At 37.1% G+C, this 23609-nt stretch overlaps 2 protein-coding genes across 11 annotated transcripts in view; one reads left to right on the top strand and one right to left on the bottom strand.

The window, feature by feature from the left end:
- PMS1 (PMS1 homolog 1, mismatch repair system component) overlaps positions 1 to 23609 on the bottom strand; it is a 116906-nt gene that overhangs the window by 87257 nt on the left and 6040 nt on the right. For 3 of the 7 annotated variants that reach the window (XM_064373243.1, XM_064373239.1, XM_064373246.1), the window contains exons 1-2: positions 9218 to 9351; positions 1282 to 1433 (exon numbers count right to left, since the gene is read on the bottom strand). In XM_064373243.1, coding sequence (XP_064229313.1) covers positions 1282 to 1413 — 132 coding nt within the window. In that variant the 5' untranslated portion in view covers positions 1414 to 1433; positions 9218 to 9351. Of the gene's footprint in view, positions 1 to 1281; positions 1434 to 8360; positions 8483 to 9039; positions 9056 to 9217; positions 9352 to 23609 lie in introns of those variants that run through there. The other 4 variants (XM_064373240.1, XM_064373241.1, XM_064373245.1 and 1 more) reach the window with 4 other exon arrangements.
- On the top strand, positions 9440 to 23021 carry ORMDL1 (ORMDL sphingolipid biosynthesis regulator 1). 4 transcript variants are annotated; one of them, XM_012464121.3, is made up of 5 exons: positions 9454 to 9532; positions 10674 to 10783; positions 11193 to 11373; positions 17815 to 17966; positions 21342 to 23021. In XM_012464121.3, exons 3-5 carry the CDS (start codon positions 11200 to 11202, stop codon positions 21475 to 21477), a joined length of 462 nt encoding a protein of 153 aa, XP_012319544.1. In that variant the 5' UTR covers positions 9454 to 9532; positions 10674 to 10783; positions 11193 to 11199; the 3' UTR covers positions 21478 to 23021. The 4 variants fall into 4 exon arrangements, with proteins under 4 accessions (XP_012319545.1, XP_012319544.1, XP_012319546.1 ...); XM_012464123.3 differs by having other exon boundaries at positions 9474 to 9532; positions 10701 to 10783; XM_012464122.3 differs by lacking the exon at positions 10674 to 10783 and having other exon boundaries at positions 9440 to 9532.

Consider the following 23609-nt stretch of genomic DNA (forward strand, 5'->3'; position numbering starts at 1 on the left):
ATGCACCCAAACATTGTGAGAACCATTGGCATAGAGAGAAAACCTAGAATGGGTTTTAGAGTCAGAAAGACCTGGATTCCACTCTTGGCTCTACTACTTACTAATTATGTGACTTTGGAAAACTTCTCAGAACATTATTTGTAAAATGGGTATAGTATGGCTGGGCACAGTGGCTCACACCTATAATCCCAGCTCTTTGGGAGGCCGAGGCAGGCGGATCACCTGAGGTCAAAAGTTTGAGACCAGCCTGGCCAACATGGTGAAACCCCATCCCTACTAAAAATACAAAAATTGGCCAGATACGGTGGCACGCACCTGTAATCCCAGCTACTTAGGAGGCTGAGACAGGAGAACTGCTTGAACTGGAGAGGGAGATTGCAGTGAGCCGAGATCGAGCCACTGCACTCCAGCCTGGGTGACAGAGCAAGACTGCGTCTCAAAAAATTTAAAAAATATTAACAATAATAAATAAAATGGGTATAGTAGTAGTTAAGTCACAGAGTTTTATAAAAAGTGACTGGGATTTTATTTTTACACAAAATACATATAGTATGTCCATGTCATAGAATCTTACCTAGTAGATAAGAAAAAGTTAGCTCCCTTTCTTACAAATGTATCTCTATCAGCATTGTTTCTAGTTCTATAAAACCAGAAGCAGCATAAACATCTGATAATTAGGAGATTTTTAAAAAATGTGTTCTTATATTCAATCCAACAGATTTATTTAACTTCCTACTATGTACTAGGTACTAGCCAGGTATAGAGGACACAAAAATAAATAAAACATACCTCTATGTGTTAGCAATTAGAACAGAGGAACTAGACATGCAAACTAATTGCAATAAATCATGAGTGATGTAGGTCATATTTACCCAAATGATTTAGTATACAGCACTTGAATTTTTAAATGTGAAAAAAGTAACAAGGGAAATGGTTTGAAATTTGATTAGATGGAAAAAATAAAATGCAAAAGAAAATAACTAAAACAAGAAAATATGAATAAGCAAGGACATATGTATGTAGAAAATACAAACATTAGATGGTTTAGCTGACGGATTCCTAAAGAACATGTTTTCTTTTATAACATATTTCCTTTAGTGTTATTATAATGTTAAATTAAAATTTATTTTTAAGGATTTACTTTTAAGACAAAGGGTCCAATATCCTATGAATAATTTACTGGTGTAAAGAAATAAAATAAAGGTAACAGTTTAAGGAGAAAACATCTGCCCAGCCCCTTCTCTTTGTCTTAAAAGTATTTGGCTTCTCAAGGACACTTACCAGTTTAACATCTATGCTTGTGGCACCAGCATCCAAGGAGTTTTCAATGAGCTCTTTTACAACACTGACCACTGAAGTGATGATCTGAGAACTTGAAAGGAGTCGAACTGTCGCCGCAGGCAACTGTTTCATTTTCACTTTTAACAGAGCAGCTAGAAGACAAAAATTCAACTTGTAAGAATTGTTAAACATTCCCGACCAACAGAACAGATGGCAATAATAAGGATAAATAATAGACTATCTTCATTGAGACTTACTGCATGCTAGGCTCAACTGTTAGCACATACAATATTAAGTCTTCTATTTCTTCCTTTTTTTTTTTGAGATGGAGTCTTGCTGTCACCCAGCCTCACCATAACCTCCACCTTGCAGGTTCACGTGCCCTGCCTCAGCCTCCAGAGTAGCTGGGATCACAAGTGCTCATCACCATACCCAGCTAATTTTTACATTTTTAGTAAAGATGGGTTTTTGCCACGTTGGCCAGTCTGGTCTTGAACTCCTGACCTTAAGTGATTCGCCTGCCTTGGTCTCCCAAAGTACTAGGATTACAGGCATGAGCCACCAGGCCCAGCCATAAGGCTTCCATTTCTCACTATTATCCTTTGAAAATAGGTGCCATCATCACCTCAATTTTATAAAACTACTGAGGCACAAAGAAATTAGAAAACTTGTCCAAGGTCATTCAGTTAAGTGGCAGAGCTAAGGCAAGTCCTTCAACAATTCCTCTATTGATACGAAATATATGAATACATATAAATGCCTATGGATAAAAATAACCAAAAATGGGTTCAAAAAATCCACAATAGACCTAAAAACAAACAGGCCACAATAACATTCGAGGAAGAAATTGCTTTTTTAAAATTTCTTTCAGGATTTTTGTGGAACTAATTATTATTATAACCATTTCTAACTTAACTCTAACCCTGTATTTCCACCTGCCTGCTGAAACAATTACTAGCTCAAACTGTAATTTTATCTTACGCAGAAAGATATAATTAACCAATCCCTACCTTAAACCCATGACTTTCCTATAGGAATAATCCATTCACCCTAACTCAAATCTGATCAACTCCTAAATCCCATCCATTTTTTTCTCAGTATTTCTCACACTTAGTTCCCAATATAATTTCCTAATTAGCCTCAATGACTCTTAACCTTTGGCCATCCAGTCTATACTGCCCATTAACTAAAATGATGATGATTACAATAGAAACAGCAACTACTACATTAAATATATAGTATGCTAGACACTGTGCTAAACACTTTACATACGGTATTGCATTTAAACCTCTAAACCATAAAAAGTAGGTACTATGTAGATCATCTTCATTGAGACTTATTGTTATGACCATTCAAGAGGCTGAAAGCCAAGTAAGTAACTGGACCCAGGTATTTCTCATTTGAGATTTTTGTATCAAATCTATTTCCTTAAATGTCTGTGCCAACTACATCATGGTCCAAACTCATTATAGATCACTGAAAGCTCATAAATATTGGAATCAAGACACGGATGTTCTAAAGAGATTTCTTAAAAACAAACACTATAGTAATAATTGAAGAATGATAAGAACAATTGTGCTATAATGAGTGTAGCTGGCTGAGAATGAGCAAGTGATGATATGACCTTGGGAAGTGGATAATGACAATCAGTTATGTGCCTTATCAACAGTCTCATTTAAACATCATTAGTCATCCATAAATTCTCAAGAGTTATAATATCTGTTTCAATCACCAAGCTTCTTTAGAGTTAGGATTACTGTTAACCTGAACTAGTCTTATACCAGATATGTCAGATAACTATCCTCTACATTATTCTGCCTAAAACATTATGTTAATCACGTGGATTCTCAAAGCCAGTAAGATAAAGCTCAAATCTCTAGATTGGCATTTGAGGTCCTTTATAGCTCCAACCTGCAGATCCAAAATCTCTGCTGGTAACTAGAAATCCTTTGTTCAAACAAATGAAAAAAAAATCCAAAAATGTCCTATGGAAATTCCATTTGTAAAGCATGCAGGGAGGGGGCTTTTTGCATCTTACTGCCTAATTTCAGAAAAGATTACGGGAAAATAAGCACAAGCTTGACAACATGCAATTCCTCTACAGAGTCAAGATTTTTTTAGGGAAAAAAAGGGGGGGTGTTGGGGTGGACACCAAGGTACTTCCTTTATTTTCCATGACTAGCTCCCATGATAATTTAATCCTATAGAATCTAGGTGCAAATAAAATAAATAAAACACCAAAAACAAAACAGAAAGTCATCGGTTTAGGATTATTTCTCAGGCAGCCTAAGACAAATAAAGAAATGTAAGGAAAGAGTCAGTAACTGAGTAGGAAATGTAGTACAAGCACTATAACAATTACATAGGAGTTTAAGGAATGCACTTCCAGTAAGAGGCCTGACATATTGGGTTCTGAAAGTGTTAACTGATCACAGTTCATAAATACAGTATATTTGGCTATATACAAGGCAAAAGTGATTGGCACAGTGAAAAAATATACAGACCAGAACCTATAAAATAGGTATTGGGGGTTCACCTTTATTACACATAAACTCAGCAAATCACTCAAATCCCTCCATAAATCAATTCGTCATCCATAAAAATGGAGCAAATAACTCAAATCCCTCCATAAATCAATTCATCATCTAAAAAATGGAGCTAACACCTCACTGGTTTACTGTGATGAATCAAATAAGAAAGTATATACAAAATGTTATTCTACAAATGATAAGGCCTTATAAAATGCAGAGTATCAGCTGGGCGCGGTGGCTCACGCCTGTAATCCCAGCACTTTGAGAGGCCGAGGCGGGTGGATCACGAGGTCAAGAGATCGAGACCATCCTGGTCAACATGATGAAACCCCATCTCTACTAAAAACACAAAAAATTAGCTGGGCATGGTGGCGCGTGCCTGTAATCCCAGCTATTCAGGAGGCCGAGGCAGGAGAATTGCCTGAACCCAGGAGGCAGAGGTTGCAGTGAGCTGAGATCCCAGCATTGCACTCCAGCCTGGGTAACAAGAGCGAAACTCCGTCTCAAAAAAAAATGTACAGTATTATGATGAGAGATCATTATAAAAAGGAATGCTGGGAATTCTTTTTTAATACTAACTACCCTCTAATTAATCTATATATTTGATTTAATTTTGGAGTACCCAGTTCTCAGGAGAGTAGCTGTGAACAACTACCTCTCAGTGGTTATTTTTGTTGTTCTCAACGGCTGGGAGGCCTCCCCGTCCCACTCATGCAGGGAAACAGTGGACTGTAGGCTACTGCATCATCATAACATTCACACAAATTAGTGCTGTCACAAGCGAAAGGCACCTCTGCATTCTTCCAAGCTTCAAAATTACCTCGATCTAAGGGACAGATGTGCACGGTCCAATATGGTAGCCACTTAGCCACATGTAGCTACTGAGCACTAGAAATGTGGGTAGTCCAAACTGAGATATGCTAATACATGCTCAATTTCCAACTCAACATTAATAAAACTCATATTTTTTTACACTGATTAGAAGATGAAATGATTTTATCTTATTTGGATATATTAGATTACATAAAACACATTATTAAAACTAACTTTTTAAAAATCCATTTAATGTGACTACTAGAAAATTTAAAATGATATATGTGACTTGCATTATAGTTCCATTGAATAGTGCTGGATAGAGCAGTGGTTAAAATGGCAGGCTCCAAAATCACACTACTTTGGTTTTATCCTAGCTCTTACACTAACAGGTATATAACACTGAAGAAATTAAACTCTCTAAAATACAATCACCTAATCTATAAAATGGATATAATAACGATATCATATGATTGTGGTGAGAAGTAAATAAGGTAGTATATATAAATAACTTATTACAGTGTTTGGTATATAAATGCTAAAAACACTCCAGGGTACTTGTTCTAAATTGAGCTCCTCTAAACCTCTTAATGAACAATCCTTTCACTTTTAACCCCTACCCCATAGGGGCTTGGGTTCAAGAAGTCTTCTATCTTAGCTACAAAATCTTAGCTGTTGATCAGAAAAACACTGATCAACAAAACTTGGGGTACAAACCAAGACTGACTCCTTCTGAGCAGTCTCAATCTCATCATCTTTGTCTCATTCCCTATAATAACCTCATCCCCTACAATGACAAAACTAAAATCTTTTTTTTTTAAGATTTCATCCCAATATTCCTCATTCTAGTTTACTAAGACCATGGCAATTCATAGCATGAATTCTATCACTTATCTACCCTATCCCATTGTGTCCTCTGGTGTCTTAAGATGTCTGTATCTCTTTTCATACGTCAGGTTATCTTTCTCTCTCCTAATTGCTACAGTCTGAATACTTGTGTCTCTCCCAAATTCACAGGCATATTGTATCTGTATTATCTCCATTTTATAGATTAGCTGATTGAATTTTAGAAAGTTTAATTTCCTCAGTGTTATGCAGCTGTTAGTAAGAGCTAGGATAAAACCAAAGTAGTGTGATTTCGGAGCCTGCCATTTTAACTACTACTCTATCCAGCACTGTTTAATAGAACTATAATGTAAGCCATATATATCATTTAAAATTTTCTAGTAGTCACATTAAAAAAGGTTTTAAAAAAAGTGAAGTTAATTTTAATTAGGTACTGGATAATCTAATATATTCAAAATATCAAATATCATTTTGTTCTATAATCAATGTAAAATATTACCTTATAACTGTAAAGATTAAATTAATTAAATTGTATAATTGAAACTACTACACCCCTTTCCTGAACTGTAAAACTTTTTTTCTTCCTTTTTTCCTGCTGTACAACTTTTGAATGTAGGAAATTATGTATGATGTATCTCTGGGTGCCAGGCAGAACAATCAAATCCTTCACTCATGGCAAGCCCTGCACTTCATGAATATTAATGAAGGACCACTAAATATAATTTATCAGCATCTTTCTTATGCTAACATAAACATTAGAAAAAGTAACCTCCTTCCCTTTATATATATAATTTTAACTGGTCTCCATATCATCCTCCAGTTCACCTGCATATCATAACTTTTTTCTGGACTCCAGGGCCTTACTTCCATCTATGTTCTAAATATCATCATTTATTTGATCTGAAGGCAACCTAAACGTAACATGTCCCAAAGTGATTAGAGAATTTTTCACTTTCTTTTTTCGAGATGAAGTTTCGGGTTTTGCTTTTGTTGCCCAGGCTGAGGTACAATGGCATGATCTTGGCTCACTGAAGCCTCCACCTCCCTGGTTCAAGTGATTCTCCTGCCTCAGCCTTCGTGTAGCTGTACAGGCACCCACTACCAAACCTGGCTAATTTTTTGTATTTTTAGCAGAGACAAGGTTTCACCATGTTGGTCAAACTGGTCTAAAACTTGTGACCTCAGGTGATCTGCCTGCCTTGGCCTCCCAAAGTGCTAGGATCACAGGAGTGACCCACCACACCCGGCCTCTAATTAACTTTCTTCCTACATTTCTTGTTTGATAATAAAAAAATAGCCAACATGAGAATTTTATATACATTATCCTATTTAATCCTCACAACAACTCTATATATTCTATCATCCTTTATCACCAAATAGGACTTAAAGGCATGGTAACTTGCTCAAGATCACAAAACTATTAAGTGGCAGATGCACACCTTGGCATTGACTCCAAAGGCCATGCCCTTGAAGATTTTCTTCTTTTTTTTTTCGAGACAAGAGTTTTTGCTCTTGTTGCCCAGGCTGGAGTGCAATGGCGTGATCTCGGCTCACTGCAACCTCTGCCTCCTAGGTTTAAGTGATTCTCTTGCCTTAGCCTCCTCAGTAGCTGGGATTACTGGCATGTGCCACCACGCCCGGCTAATTTTGTATTTTTAGTAGAGATGGGGTTTCTCCATGTTGGTCAGGCTGATCTCGAACTCCTGACCTCAGGTGATCCGCCCACCTCAGCCTCCCAAAGTGCTGGGATTACAGGCATGAGCCACCGCGCCCAGACAAACACTTTCAACTGAGGTACATAAAGCAAAATTAGAAACCTTGAAGTCATCCTAGAAATTCTACTTACTCTCTATATCCTGACACCCAGTCCTACCTCTCCTACTATCTAAATGTTTCCCAAACTAGTCCTCTCCTCTTTGTGCTACCTCCATTCAGCCTCTCAACCTTTCTCTTCTGAACTACTGCAATATCTACCTAACTGATATTCTGACTTGAATCTCAACCACCTATAGGGTTCTTTCTGTATTTAAATTTCATCATGTTGCTGCCCCACTTAAAATTTTTATAAAGGTTTCCAATTGCCAATCAGGTTAAGTCCAAACTTCCTAACAATTGGATTTTTGACTTCTCTCCCAATGTCATCCCATCATTGCCCAAATGTGCACTACAGCAATCATACTGTACAACTCATCTCTCTCTCTCTTTTTTTTTCGAGACAGAGACTCACTTTGTCTCACAGGCTGGAGTGCAGCAATCTCAGCTCACTGCAACCTCTGCCTCCCAGGTTCAAGCGATTCTCCTATCTTAGCCCCCACCAAGTAGCTAGGATTACAGGCGTGTACCACCACATCCAGCTAATTTTTGTATTTTTAGTAGAGACAGGGTTTCACCATGTTGGCAAGGCTGGTCTCGAACTCCTGACCTCAGGTGATCTGCCTGCCTCAGCCTCTGAAAGTGTTGGGATTACAGGCGTGAGCCATCACTTCCAGTCAACTGTCTCTCTTAAAGTGGTGACATTCACTCCTTCCTCAGCTCATAAAGTTCTCTCACTGTAGGCTGACTTCTAACCATCCTTCCAGATTTAATTCAAGTATCAACTCTTCAAGAAAGCTTTTCTTCCCTGCTCCAGCCTCCTCTCCCTCACCTGCCAACAGATTAGGCATTCTTTCCTCTGCAGTCCCCCTTTACTTCATTCCTAACTTTAACCTTATCACAAGTTATTCTATTAATATGTGTTTCCGTCTGTTACTCTTGACTTAAGAGTTCTTTGAGGAGAGGAGTTTTATATCAATCACACATCCCTAGCATAACCCCTGGAATATAGCACTCTACTGTATGTGTACCAAATGAACGTTTTTGAAAAAGTGGAAGGGTTTATATCGAGCTTACAAATCACAGCAAAGAATGTCTGGTCATATCAGGATAGTCTTCCATATTTGCTGAGAGGGAAATGAAACACTTCTGAAAGAGTGCTGATGACCAGGAAAGTCAGTTAAGGACAACAGGTGTGCCTAAAAAAGAAGTAAAGATCAGAGAACTCACAGACTTTCATTGGAGAGAAAACAAAGAATTAATTTATTTAAAGATCAGACCAAATTCAAAACAATTAATGTCATAAAGCCAACAGAAATGCAAGATACACAGACATACATAGCCAACATTCTAAGTCAACTTCAAAATGTTGAAAGCTATGACGGCAATAAAAATCACAAACTTCCCGCACTGCCAAGGTGAGGGAAATTACATTTCAAAGACGATTACAAAAAAATCTAATCAAGACTTTCCTCAAGATCAATTTTTGGCATCCACATTTCCTCAGGATGTAATACAGGTGCCTGTCTAGAGTACGGATAAACCCAGAAGGCCGCGAGCAAAAATCGTGATTAACTTTAAAGAGTTTAATTTGTACCCCCTGTATGATGCCACAGCATACAATGGTAAATAACTGCCACCCTCACAAGATGAGTTATAGGTGTCATGGGTTAAATTTGCTGCTTGGAAAACAAAAGCAAGGGTCTGGGGAAGGGGCCGCAACAAAGACCAAACCAGAACACTCCGGAGCCCAGACCTGCTCAGAGAACGCGCTCCACGTGAGCGCGCCCGCAAGCCCGGCTGTGCTTCCCGCCCCAAGCTGGGAGCGTCCTTAGCTGCCGGCAGCGTTCGCACCCGGACCAGGAGTAGTAGAGGGGAGGAGGCCCTCGAGCCATCGAGAATATAATAAATACCCACTAGTCACACCACATTACCTTCCTCACGCGAGGCAGGCAATTACCATCCACCAGCGGCGAGCAGCCAGTGTCTCACCCGAAGCGCAGGCCCGAGCCCCGACTTACCCCCCAGCAAGCGCGCACGGCGGAGCAGGCACTGGGAGCGCGGCACTTAGTCCCGCCTCTCTGTGGCGAAAAGTGGGATTGGCGTTGCTTGCAGCCAATCAGCTGGCAGCGAGTCTTCCGGTGAAAGCTTCCGAAAGCTGCGCAGCGCCTGGGCTGAGAGCGTCAATCCGCGGCCTTAGCCGCCGGGCTGGACCTGCTGCAAGCTGGCGGCTCGGAGTAGGGTGGCGGGTAAGTGGGCAGGAACGCGACGGATGCTGTACAGTCGCCGTCGTCGATAGGGAACTGCTGGCGACCTAGGGTCGTCCTAAGAGGAAAAAGTGGGCTCCGGCTGCATCTGCGGCGCCTTGCGTGGCCATGCGGGCCAAGTGGCCTCAGAGGCTCGCCCCCAAGCAAATCCTTGCTGTCTTGCCGGGGTCCTACGTGACGTGCGGCCGCGAGAAGGAAGGGGCGGGTGGGGAGGTGGTAGCAGTGGAGTTTCTCTGGCCCGGAGCGCTTGGGCTGCCCGCCTGGCAGGGGGGCTTCCCTGAGGGGTCGCCGCCTTCGGAGGCACCAACAAGGGCAGAGCCGACAGCCTCTTCACGGTCTATAAGGCCATTGTTTGCCAGTCCTGGGGCAGCCCGGCAAACCTGCTGGGGGGAATGGAGTAGGGTGAGTACCGCACCAGCTTTGCCTTCCAGCTGAGATGTAAATTTCAGGCCTCCATCCTGTAGAAAGTGGGAAAACTATCTTGAGTGTTGGCATAGTCTAGTTAAAAATAATGTATGATAAATGATGGATGTTTAGACGAAAGATTTACACATGTAAATTGGAGACTTTAGCGGTCTTAGTGTATCTAACTTTTGGTCACCTTAAGCCTTGATGCCTGTTCCATGGGTTTTTAAAGGGGAAGGAGCATTATACTCCGGAAACACTTGCTGGATGGGGTTATGAGAAATTCTTCTCCGTATGCGAACTCCGTAATACAAGCGTTTATTTTTTAAAATCACAGTTGTTCCAAATATAATATAGCCTCGTTTTCCACCCCCTCAGATGATAGGTGTTCTTCAGGACAGTTTTATTTTAAGGAATACTTAGACCCAAGTAAACAGCATCATTAAAAGAACTGAAAACTATTATCAGTTCTTCCTTTGGAGTCCATCTTCAATGGAAAAGGAGAAGGGAAAAACTTTTTTTTTATTATTTATTTTTTATTGTTATTTTTGCTACAAAGACATACCCAGGGAAAAACTTTTTAAAAAGAAAACTGAAGTTTTTGAGGAGTTGACTAGAGAAATATTAAGAAGACTCCTTGCTTTCACCTAGTTATATCACAAAGTTGAGAAATATTATCCTTTGACCATGTAAATTTTACACCACATTATATCAACAGCATGTACCTTCCACATTCAATATTCAGAAAGAAGTGATCTGAACTCTGACCATTCTTTATGGATACATTAAGTCAGATATAAGAGTCTGGCTACTTGACGGACTGGCTGGGTGAGTTCTGCTTTTTCTTTTTAATATAAATTTATTGGTAAATTTAGCTTCTGGCGTTTCACTTTGCTCTCATGATATAAGAAAATGTAGGTTTTCTCTTTGAATTTGAATTTTCTTATTCAGCAAAATAACATGCTAGAAAACAAACTTCAGGAAAAGCATTTTAACTATTTTTTCAAATAGAACCATAAAAAATAAGTCTTATCTTACCATCAAGTCAAATGTTGAAGATTCTTTACTGCTGTCATCAGCATCTACAAGTAGCATATTTTGGATGGTGTTTGTGTGCTATTTCAAAATATCTAGGAAAAAATAATCCTCGTAATACACGTACCTTGTCATGTCAGAATTGAGGGTGTTTAGGTTGCCAGTTGTATCAGTGTTGATTCATTTCATTACTTTCCTACAGAGCAAACATGAATGTTGGAGTCGCCCACAGTGAAGTGAATCCAAATACCCGTGTCATGAACAGTCGGGGTATGTGGCTGACATATGCATTGGGAGTTGGCTTGCTTCATATTGTCTTACTCAGCATTCCCTTCTTCAGCGTTCCTGTTGCTTGGACTTTAACAAATATTATACATAATCTGGTAAGAATTTCACATTATACTACTTAAAAGCTTTAGTTTTAGTGGTTGCCAGAAGTTAAAGGGAGGAAGGAATGGAAAGTTACTGCTTAATGGGTACAGAGTTTTTGGTTTGCAAAATGAAGAGTTCTGGATGTGGATGGTAATGGTGATGATTGCACAACAATGTGAATCTATTTAATACCAGTCAATTGTACATTTAAAATCCTAGCATTTGGGGAGGCCAAGGCGGGTGGATCACAAGGTCAGGAGTTTGAAACCAGCCTGGCCAACATAGTGAAACCCCATCTCTACTAAAAATACTGCATGCCTGTAGTCTCAGCTATTGGGGAGGCTAAGGCAGGAGAATCGCCTGAACCTGGGAGGCAGAGGTTGCATGAGCCAAGATCGTGCCACTGCACTCCAGACTGCTTGTTTAAAAAAAAAAGAAGGGGCTAAGATGGTAAATTTTATGATATGTGTGTTTAAACACAGTTTTTAAAAAAGCTTAAGGTTTTATGATATATATGACTTCATTTTTTTTTAACAGCTTTTAACATGCAATAAAATGCACTCATTTAAAGTGCATAGTTTAGTCGTTTTTTAGTATATAAGACTTAATTTTGAAAAATTCTAATCTGGGATAGAATTTTCTCTTTCTTTTACATTACATTGGGCCTTTTTCTAAGTAAGACTTTTTTTTCTCTTATTGTATAAACTCTAGAAAATAGATCATTTTAGTTTCAATCCTTGTTAACTTATCTGTCTAAATTGTGTAAGTATACTGTTTCAGTATTTAAGTTTTTAACTTAATCATATCTTATATGATTCAGAATCTTATGGTGCCTTAGCTGCTGCTTGTTGAATATCACTCTCTCGTATTAGCTCTACAAAGCATCAAAGTTTTGATTGACTCTACTGACATATTATGCAGCCCTGGAAACTGCCTTTTACAAAAAAAAAAAAAAAAAAAAAACACACACACACAACAATCCTGATAGCAACTTTTCTTGTCTTTAACAGCCTATTAAAGTAATGTGTAAAGAAGGAAATAGAGCTAGTTGAGAGTTTTAATTGAATCCAGTTTAGCAGAAAATTCGTTGAAAGATATTTTTTTAAATGAACCTAAAGCATTAAGACAGGAAAACAGGAGAAACAGATTTTTAAAAATTAACATTTATTTTGTCCAGGCACGGTGGCTCATGCCTGTAATCCCAGCACTTTGCGGGGCTGAGGTGGGCAGAACACTTGAGCTCAGGATTTCGAAGCCTGGGCAATATGGTGAAATCTGAAACCCCATCTCTACAAAAAAATAGAAAACATTAGCTGATGTGGTGGTGGCACATCTGTAGTCCCAGCTACTCAGGAGGCTGAGGTGGGAGAATCACTTTAGCCTGGGAGGCGGAGGTCGCAGTGAGCCAAGATTGTTCTGTACTCCAACCTGAGTGACAGAGTGAGACCATGTCTCAAATAATAACAATAATAATAATATTTATTTTCTATCTTCTGGAGGATATTTGAAGTTGACTGGAGGAGGACAGGAATGATGCGCTGGTAGACATGATAAATATGTGTCCATTTAGTCCATTTTATGTGATAGACTTTGTAAGGGCAAACTATGTTTTCTTTTAAATAGTGACTTCTCTGAATTATGTTACACTAATGATCTCCCTTTTATTGACACTCTTCCTTTGGCTTCCATAGGATCACCTGCATGTATTTCTGACCTTCTCTTTCTTCTGATGGGGTCTTCCTTCTCTTTTCTTCTCTTAAATATTGCTATTCCCAAAGTTCTTTTCTTCATCTCTTCTTATGCTATGATTCTACCTAGGTTACTTCATCTACCCATATTTTCAGTTTCTACCTGTAGAATAAGGATGCTTGTATTTATTTATATCACCAGATTACCTTGCACTTTAAACCAAACAAGTATAAATGGTACTTATCTTATTCCTGATTAGTCCCTTACCACCCGTAATCTGCTCCTCTGACTTCACTGTTAATCTTATCTAAAGGCCAAGCCAGATAGCTGAATATTAATGGTAAAGCAATTAATATACAGGTTGAGCATCCTTAATCAGAAAACCCAAAAATAGAAAATGTTCTAAAATTCAAAACTTTTTTGGCACCAGTACAATGCCACAAGTAGAAAATTCCATACCTGACCTCCTGACAGATTGCAATTAAAGTGCAGTCAAAACTTTATGTACAAAATTATTAAAGATACCATAAAAAATTAGCTTTAGACTGTGTTGTGTGTAGGATGTATATGAAACATAAATGAATTTCATGTTTAGACTGGGTCCTGTCCCCAAGATATCTCTCATGTATATGGAAGTATTCCAAAATCCAAAACAATCCAAAATCTGAAACACTTCTCCTCCCAAGCATTTTGGATAAGGGGTACTCAATCTGTAATGTATAGTCCAAACAGACTGTTTTGAGAGTAAAATGGAGCTCTGATAATAACTACTACAAAAGAATAGGTATAATCAGAATCATCCTATGCAAACAAGAACAAGGTCACCTAAATCTTAGGATAACTTCTTTTCCTTTATATTCCATATCCATTTGCTCAGAGCAGTGTCTTCTGCTTTACTCTCAACTTGATGCCCATACCCTCATTTTTTTCCTCAAGTAAATTATTCAAATAAATCAAATGGTCTTCATGATGCTTCCCTACCCTTCTCCATTCCAGCTTGGCAGAGTGATGTTTTAAAAATGCATGTTTGCTTAAAGTCATACTCTTAAGTCCTTCAGTGATTATCCATTGCAGTCATGGTAAAATCCAAGTTTCTTGTGTGACATACAAGACCAGTTGATAACAGTGCAGAAACAAGGAGAGTTCACCTTATCTCAACCATCTCTAAATACAGGCTGTACACTAGCAGTAAAGAAAATCATTTTGCTCTCATTTTATTGCTTTGGCTTAAACTTTGCTACTGTATTTTCTTTTCCCTTTGACCAAGTACTCTTTTTTTTTTTTTTTTTAAGAGACTGTCGTGATCATAGCTCCTCCTACCTTAGCCTTCTGAGAAATTCTAGGACTCCAGGCATGTGCCATCACACCCAGTTAATTTTTTTTTGTTTTAATAGTGATAGTGTCTCACTATGTTGGCACATGACAACACCCTGGCTATTCTTTTATTTTAATAGTGATAGGGACTCATTTTGTTGTCCAGGCTGGTCTTAAACTCCTGGCCTCAAGCAGTCCTGCACCACCTCCAAAAGTGCTAGGATTACAGGCATGAGCCACCATACCCAGCCATTTAGTTTTTTTACAGAGACAGGGCCTTACTCTGTTACCTAGGCTGGAGTGCAGTGGCATGATCATAGCTCACTGTAGCCTTGAACGCCTGGTCTCAAGTGATCCTCCTACCTCAGCCTCCCAAGTAGCTAGGACTATAGACAGGTGTGTGCCACCATGCTCAGCTGATTGATTGATTGAGATGGGGATGTCTTGCTATGTTACCCAGGCTAGTCTCAAACTCCTGGCCTCAAGAGATCCTCCTGTCTCAGACTCCCAAAGCATGAGTGAGCCATGGCACTCAGTGTCTACTCTTTTTTTTTTGAGATGGAGTCTCTCTGTCATCCAGGCTGGAGTGCAGTGGTGTAATTTCAGCTCACTGCACCCTGCACCTCCCAGGTTCAAGCGATTCTCCTGCCTCAGCCTCCCTAATAGCTGGGACTACAGGCATGAACCACTACGCCTGGCTAATTTTTGTATGTTTGGTAGAGATGGGGCTTCACCATGTTGGCCAGACTGGACTCAAACTCCCGACCTCAGGTGATCCACCTGCCTCTAAAGTGCTGGGATTACAGGCATGAGCTACCACGCCCAGCCCAGTCTCTACTATGTTAATACCACCCCCTTCTTCCTCCTCTGCCTGATTCCTGCTTGCCCAGCAAAACTATCCCTCCAGGAATCTACACAACTCCCATGCTGCATTCTTTAATCTTGTGTTTGTCCTAGTTTTAGAATTAGCAGTTTATCTCTTTTTTATGTTTTAATTTTTATATCTCTAAAAACGTCTTTAAACATTTGCTGAATAAGTTAGGCTTTTCTCCAGTGGCACATGTATTAAATATATTTTAGAAGCTATCCTCTGCACCACCACCAGCCTCTAACCATGTTTCAAGTTGGTTGACCATGGACAAATGATTGGTAATTGACATTGTATATATAGAAAAGCAAACTTGTGATTTACTTGTGATTAGTTTACCACACTAAAAACTTAACTAATTAGCTATAGGAGTTGTAATTACATGACTCCAAATTTAAGTTTACTTTGAAAATAGCCTACATTAAACCAATTAAAAATCTGAAATACATACTGAATGCCTTTAAAGATGAGAAAATGGACCTAATTATTACACCCGGTCAGAAAAATACAGTGTATTTGCCTTTCTGAACCATACAGTGGAAACTTAGACTAGTTGTTTTATTAAGTGCTACAGTTCACCCTTAGAGGTATTAATCACAAGATTCTTGGCCCAGTTTTAAAAATGAATGATTCACTTTGATTCAGTAGGTATTCAGTAAGGACTAGCCATGAGTTACATGCTTTTGTTCCCTAATTCTTTTAATGTAGGAATAATCATCACAAACTTTTCTGTATAAAAACAATTTTAAAAGTAATACTGGGGTAGAAGATATATGGCCAGATACGATTTTATTCTTTTTCACTGAAAAGATATATAAAATAAACTGTTTAGATACTTTAAACACGATTTAAGTACAGGTGGTTTGAGGAAATAATGACAGGATGATGATTCTCTTAGATTCTAACATGTATGTCGTCTGGAATAGAGGTTCTTAACTTTTTTGGGGTCCTATACCCCCTGAGAATTTGAAAACATAAACTTTCTGTTTTATAATTCACTTTAAAGCCCATATGAAAATGGTTTCCTAGTGCTTACAGAATAAATACTCCTTGGTGTAATGTCATGTTCCAACATTTCTAATGCTTGCAGTGTACTAGTGCTTATTCCTAGTGTATTTAGGCTAATGGGAAAATAAACATCATGCAAACAACTCTAACATGATATATTGTACTGTAATAGTATTTTCAATAAAATTGTATACAACCACATAGACAAGAGATTATTACTAATGAGGTAGGTTTTTCTAAGGAATTGTATTTGAGCTGAACCTTTAAGAATGAGGTGATTAACGAGGTCACATCAAGACTTTTGCCATAGCAACAAGGAACCTTTCCCTCCTCTCCCATTTGCTGAGTACTCTGATTGTACCTTGATAGCAGTTTCTGCCCTACTTTCTAGTTGTTCATGCTTATTTTTTTTTCCTTACCATCTCTTAGCAGATTGAATTTTTCCAAGGCTTGGGTACATGTCATTCAATTTCATATGTGCATATATGTCCTGTGTCTTGTACATATAGCCACTTATTAAATATTTGGTGGGTTAAATCCAACTGAACATGAGTCCTTTCCTCCATAGCTTTGTAATTGTAGCTAAACAACTTCTGAATTGCCTAATAAAATAACTATGAAGTAGACTAAGCCTTAAAAGGAAGGGTTTGGTTAACCTGGTGTCATATAAAATTTCAAATCCCTAATTTTTCTATATAATCATTAAAAGTTGAGGTAGGAAAAATGACATCACATTGTAGTATCTAGAAGGAAAAATTTTGTGTCATGATAATATTTAGGCATTATCCTGTTACAGTGCCTCAAGCAGTGATGCTGAATGAAACACTGCCTATCAATCTAAATGGGTATCATCCTCTCAAGGAAACCAAATCTAGTATATATTGGGTTTTTCTACCCTATTAATAAAAAAAAATACATGTTTAGATTTTGATCTGACAGAATGGCTTTTAGTAATGTTATTTGCTTTGAGTTTTAAAAACTGACTTACGAAGAAACACTATTGAGGCACAATGGTGATTTTAAAAGGGAATTGAGTGGAACATTATACCTATTATATCTTTGTTGCTTTGGAAGAGAACTATTAAGGCAAAGGTGGTCGTCATTAAATATCTAAAAACTATTTTTCCCAGTAGTCTTTAATCATTTTGTTGTTTTCTACCAGTTTGTATGTCTTTATCATTTTTTAAGTATCATAAAATTTATTAATATACCCTGAAGAAAAACCTCCTATACATTGGGGAAAACGTAATCCTATTTCCTAATAGGAAAAGTGTAAGAAAATCTGAATGTAAAGATATGAAGCTACTCTGATACTTATTTTCAGTTTAATGAAAAAGAAATGCAAACAGGTTACTTTCATTTTACCAATTCTCAGATAATAATATTTACATACCCCAGAAAGCTCCATTTTATTATAAAGAAATTGGCCACAGCCTGTCACTATTATATAAAAACTTAAAACGAACTCAGTTAAATCACACTCTCACAAACAGCTTGGGACCTCGTTAATGCTTACTGACAGCTAATTTTGTATTTGATACTGATCATTTATACCCCCTTGCTTGTTTTCCAGGGGATGTATGTATTTTTGCATGCAGTGAAAGGAACACCTTTCGAAACTCCTGACCAGGGTAAAGCAAGACTCCTAACTCATTGGGAACAACTGGACTATGGAGTACAGTTTACATCTTCACGGAAGTTTTTCACAATTTCTCCAATAATTCTGTAAGTGGCAGACATTTTTAGATATGAGGAGGATTGGATAAGAGGAAGATATCCTTTGAAGATTGAATTGGAATTAGAAAATATTTTGTTGAAAGCTTCTATCAATAAGTAGCACCTCAGATAGAATATAAATTATAGACAAAATTTTTAACAAGTTGATAATAAACTAGTTTTCACTTCAGTCAGTACATATGGAGACAATATTATATGCTAATCAGTGCACCTGGACATTTAGTATACACAGGTCACATGTATTCCAGGCCCTGTCCTTAGGTTTCTTATAAGAACACAAAATACATAATCATGTTCTATATTACACTATCAGATTAATCTCCCTAAGCGATGATTTAGACAATCAGAAGAATTTCGTTGGCCACCCAACCTATTAAGATATTCAGACTCCTTGGGAAAGAGTATGGTTTAGAAAAAAAGAGGTCAGGCTTTCATTATAGGACAGACCTGGGTGGAGTCCTATATATATCACTCAGCCAGCTTGGTTTGCTCATATATAAAATTCTAGCTAGTGATACCTAATTCAATCGTAATGTTGTAAGAAATAAATGAGGTATCTATCTGGATTGCATGTAACCTTGCATCTCGTATCTAATTTCTTCTTGTCTGATATTCTGGGCCTTCCAGAAAATAGTTCCTACCTCATTTTCCCTTTATGTAAGTATTTTATCCCCACCCAACTCCTACTTGGCCTCCTAAGCAGCATTTCTTGAATATTTCATGTGTAGTCCTATTTCTGTTTCTTTGTTCAAATCCTGTCTCCTATCTGAAATGCCACCTCCTTTTTCCTCCAGTTTTATTGAGGTATAATTGACAAATAAAAATTGTATATATGTTTTATTTTGTCCCTCCAAAGAATTTATAAGGACATGGATTGCTTTGAATTCCAAAGTACAGTGGCCTGCACATAATAGAAGTATTGCTCATATATCGTAATACTCTGTACCACATAGGTTATATATAATAATGTCCATGATAGTCAGTGTAGCCTGGTGTAGCACAAAAGACTTCTTGGAGGTGTTGGCAATCCTTATGCTAGAACTTAAGAGAGGATAGGTTTTAGATAGATAGTTAAGTAAGGGAAGGCATTTTTCAAGTGAAAGGAATAAACTGAGCATAAAATAATGGGGTTATTCTTCCTTAATTTATAACACTTTGAGGACAAATTTTGAATTGATTTAGTCCCATATAAAATTAACCTCAAAGAAAAGTATTGGTGTGGCCTAACAAAAATAAATGCAAGCTGCAGGGGAGGCTGAGGCAGGAAGGTGGTCTGAGCCTAGGAGTTGGAGGCTGCAGAGAGCTGTAGTCACACTGCTGTACTCCGTCTGGGCGACAGAGCAAGACCCAATTTATTAAATAAATAATGAATGCATGCATGCATGTAATAACAAAAATATTGGTTATTCAGATGGCCCTAAATTTGGATTTTGGCTCAACTACTTTGAAGTTTTGTGAGTTTTGGCAATTTCTTCACAGTCTCAGTTTTCTCATCTATATAGCATTATAATATATGCAAAACACCTGACATATTCTGAATTTTTAATCACAGCTATCACACAGAAGGTCAGCTGAGAGGTACCTCTATACAGTGTCTATATTTCTCAAAATATACTTTTGACCGGCAGGTAGGATTTCAAATATTCTGATTAAATTGCTTAACTGAAAAAATAGCATTAAAGCCATCTACATAGCATTAAGACTTTTCAAAGTACTTTCACATTTTCCTATTTGATCATCATTTGTCAGGTAGGTGTGACATGGAGTGTTATTCCAGGTAAAGGAACAGACTCAAATACATTACCTTATTGAAGATCTTGCACCTAGTTGGAGTTAAGAGCCCAGGTTAAACCCTAAACTGCTATCTTGTAATACAGGTCTCTTTCCAGTATAGCTGTTGGCAAATAAACGTTGTCACACCGATTGCCACCTGGGTTTTGCATACCATCAGAGGGTTGTCTAAGTTTTTGAAAAAGTCAAGTAATTTTCTTATGGTCTACACACAAAATTAGTTTTAATTAAAAGACAAAAAGGGGACATACGATATGTTGTAGTCAGAAGAACCTATTATAAGGTTTATTATTTCTGACCTATCAGATTATAGATTAAACCTATAATGATGGTGGCAAATGAAATGAGCTTGCAGGGATATCCTATTTTGTTCAGTAAAGGAAGTATAAATATAGCGTTCAAATATATGAAACCAGGAAGAAAGAATTTCAAAATTGAAGAACATGGTTTACTCTCGAGAAAGAATTTTCTGACTATAGTTTGTAAAATAGGTGGAGGATTGTAGAATTTCTCAATCCAGATGGTTCTGAAAATATGTAAAATTCTCTGACTGTGATGTTTTTAGTCATACTTGGAAGTAGCTCCTCTCTTCTAACCATATTACATAAGATATTTATTTCCCTTATGAGAAACTAATGTCAGTAGTTAAACATGATTAGAATACTCCTTGTGTACTGCAAAAATAGACAAATACCTATATGTAAACTAACTTCTTATTTATGAACAAATAAGATAGGATGTTTTATTCTTTACATCTTATCTGTATTATTCGTTGAGTAATCAGATGATGTGTCTGTACCTTGATATACCCATAGGTAATATTAAACATTCTGGATTTGAGTGATTTACGTGTTTTTTTTTCCTAGTAAAAGGTAACACTTGGGTGCAGTGGTGATTTATGGTTTTAAAGGTGCTTTAGGCTTGGGGCTTGTTAAAACAAATTCTCAGTTGGACATCCAAAAACATACATGCATTTGATTATTAAGAAGCAGCTGGAATGGTACAACAGTGTCTTTCAAGTTATCAGTAACTGGTTGTAGACCTGCTCAACTACAGTACAAAAATGAGAACATCAAAAGGGCAACCAAATATTTATTTCCTTCAAAGATAGGAATTGTACTAATGCACTAAAACCCCATTTTCAGAGCTTTACAGTAGAGGTTCCTAACCTGTGAGTCACACAACTTTTTGAGAATAAGATGAATGCTTTGCATCCAGATCTTTTTCAGAAACATATATGGAAATACGGAACTACATCTGATATTTCAGAGGGCATATGAACCCTAGTTTGAAAACCTTTTGCTTTAAAGGATGCAAAATGTTCTATTAAACATATTTAACACAATTACAGAAATGGAAAATATGGACCTCCATTAAACAAATTGTTTAGTTCCTAATCAGATAAACTGGGGGCCAAACTAAAAGGATTCCTCTTGTTTTAGTGTTCAAAAATAGTTTTATTTTTAGGTATTTATGTTTTGGCCTTTTCTTCTACCTTTAAAATTGTTTAATTTCTAAGTAATTTTATTTTTGGATGTTACATATATATATTCTTAACTTTTATCTCTACAGATATTTTCTGGCAAGTTTCTATACGAAGTATGATTCAACTCACTTCATCCTAAACACAGCTTCTCTCCTGAGTGTGCTAATTCCCAAAATGCCACAACTACATGGTGTTCGGATCTTTGGAATTAATAAGTATTGACATTTTTTGAAACTGAACAAAGATTTTTATAGCTACTGAATTTCTTATAAGGAAGGAGTGGTTAGTAAACTGCACTGTTCCTGTGATAATGTGAAATGAGAGGTATTTACATTGGAGAGTCAATGGCTGGTCCTTCAAGTGCTATTTTGAAGTGCAGATTTCTGTTAAATGATGCCTCTCTTTAATACATGTGGTATCTGAAGAGAGGCTTTAGAAGCAGGCTGGGCAGGCCCAGCTTACAAGTTAAAGGGCAACACAGTGAAGATGTAGTAGATGAATTCAAGGAAATAAAAATTTCTAAGAAACTAGGACCAGCTTAACTTACAATGAATGGGAATTGTGTTAAGAAGAGAACATTTCCAATCATTCAGTATGGTTAAAGCAGACTTACATGTAAACCAGAATCATCTCTATACAGGTTTATTAAAGATTGTTTTTATTACCATACATATTTCTCTTGTTTTATGTAAGAGGATATATATCCTCTTGTTTTATACAAGCCAGTTCCTACTTATGAGGGTACTTTTTTGGATTTGCTGGCTTAATATTGTGTATTGATCGATGAGGTCATTTTTACATTTATTACATTACAGAGTTCATGGAGGTGGAGGTTCACCTTCATGACTGATTGGTGATAGAAGATAGCCAAGCATTTTACAAGCAGCCTCAGAGTCAGTGTTCTAATTTTGGAACAAAGTGGGTTTTACTGCTTTTCCAGACACAAGGCTGCTAAACCAATTGAGAAAATAATTTCAAGCAACTAAAAAGTATATGGTAATTTAAAGGTATCTGCTTATTTGCTTGAACAATTTAGTTGGCAAAGTCTGTCATCATTTGGAAAAGGAAATATAAAAGGAACAACCGTATAGCCAGCCTCTGGTCTGGCAGAAACTGCTTCTCTGCAATAGTACCAAAGTAAGTAACAGAGTCTTTTTTTGGCAGGTCTGCAGTAAAAGATAACATTTTCTTTTCTTAGTTTTCTTGCTCTCAGCCCCCATATTTTGTCGATTAATATTTTGCCTTTGAATACATGGGTCTTAGTATAGATAGGTCAAAATGGTAACTGTCTTCAGAACAGCAACCACATTCAATTCTTGTGACTTAGGAAAGCATCCTATAGTTGCTGACATTAACTACAAGAAATAACTATATACTACTTTAAGAAGTAAACATTCAAAAAAAAAACCCCACAAAATTCAGATATGGGACGAAATTTAAAAATTCAGTAACATTTATAAACAAAATTGAATGAAAAGAGTTATAGATCAAGTTAAACATCAATCTGTGTCAGTAAACTGACTTCTGGGGGTGATGATCATTGTTCTGTATTTCAAAAGTATTGAGTTTAGAAATCAGTTGTATGATACTACCTTTGTATATTTGTCTTTTCCCATGTATTTTTAAATAACTGGTATCTGTAATAAAATTTTTCCTTGGTGTAAGATTATTTGAAAAGCTCTCCAAATTTAGTCATCAAAATTAAAGTGACATTTTATTTAAGTTTTTGAGCAACTGAATTTGTAAAATTAAAGTAACAAAAAACATTCATTTGTTTTTATTTATTTTAAAGTTTATCTCAAAAGGCTTACATTTTTTTAACATCAGATAGAAATCTCTTACACATGCTTTCTTTCCTGCTTTCTCCTGTCAATGTTTTAAAAATATTTACTCACTCAGTAGATATTTGAAGGGCCCACTCTGTTATAGGAATTATTTAGGTATTAAGGATAGTTGATAAACAAGAGAAACCAACTCCCTTCCCTTCGATGCCTACATTCCATTAAAACAAAATCTGTAATGACTATTACTTCGAACAAAATAAACTGCCATGTCATGAATGTTCCTAACTTCAAGTCAGGAGACATAATGGCAATTTCTAAGGAGTCATGAGCTCAGAAATGCCACTAATTTTAGCATACATTGGTGGATCTTTCCTGCAGCAATTAATTATTACTGTGGAGTTCTAGTGATGATTTTCTGTTATCCTTATTCCTTCTATAATTATTTATTGGTATCTTTTATAAGGAAGATTTCTCTCTTCTCCCTCATTTATTTATTAAATCACTTAAACTCTGGGTTCATGGATATTTCATTCTTTGGGTTATAATCCATTATCATGATTTGTTGCTCAA

This window comes from Aotus nancymaae, unplaced genomic scaffold, assembly GCF_030222135.1.
Source record: "Aotus nancymaae isolate 86718 unplaced genomic scaffold, 86718_ANA_hifiasm-v0.15.2.pri h1tg000008l, whole genome shotgun sequence".
Lineage (NCBI taxonomy): Eukaryota > Metazoa > Chordata > Mammalia > Primates > Aotidae > Aotus > Aotus nancymaae.

Excerpts from the sequence above, each read along its gene's own strand:
- ORMDL1 (XM_012464122.3), top strand. The coding sequence starts at position 11,200 with ATGAATGTTGGAGTCGCCCACAGTGAAGTGAATCCAAATACCCGTGTC. Across the intron at positions 11,374-17,814 it reads CAAATATTATACATAATCTG|GGGATGTATGTATTTTTGCA; the intron begins GTAAGAATTTCA and ends CTTGTTTTCCAG. Across the intron at positions 17,967-21,341 it reads ACAATTTCTCCAATAATTCT|ATATTTTCTGGCAAGTTTCT; the intron begins GTAAGTGGCAGA and ends TTATCTCTACAG.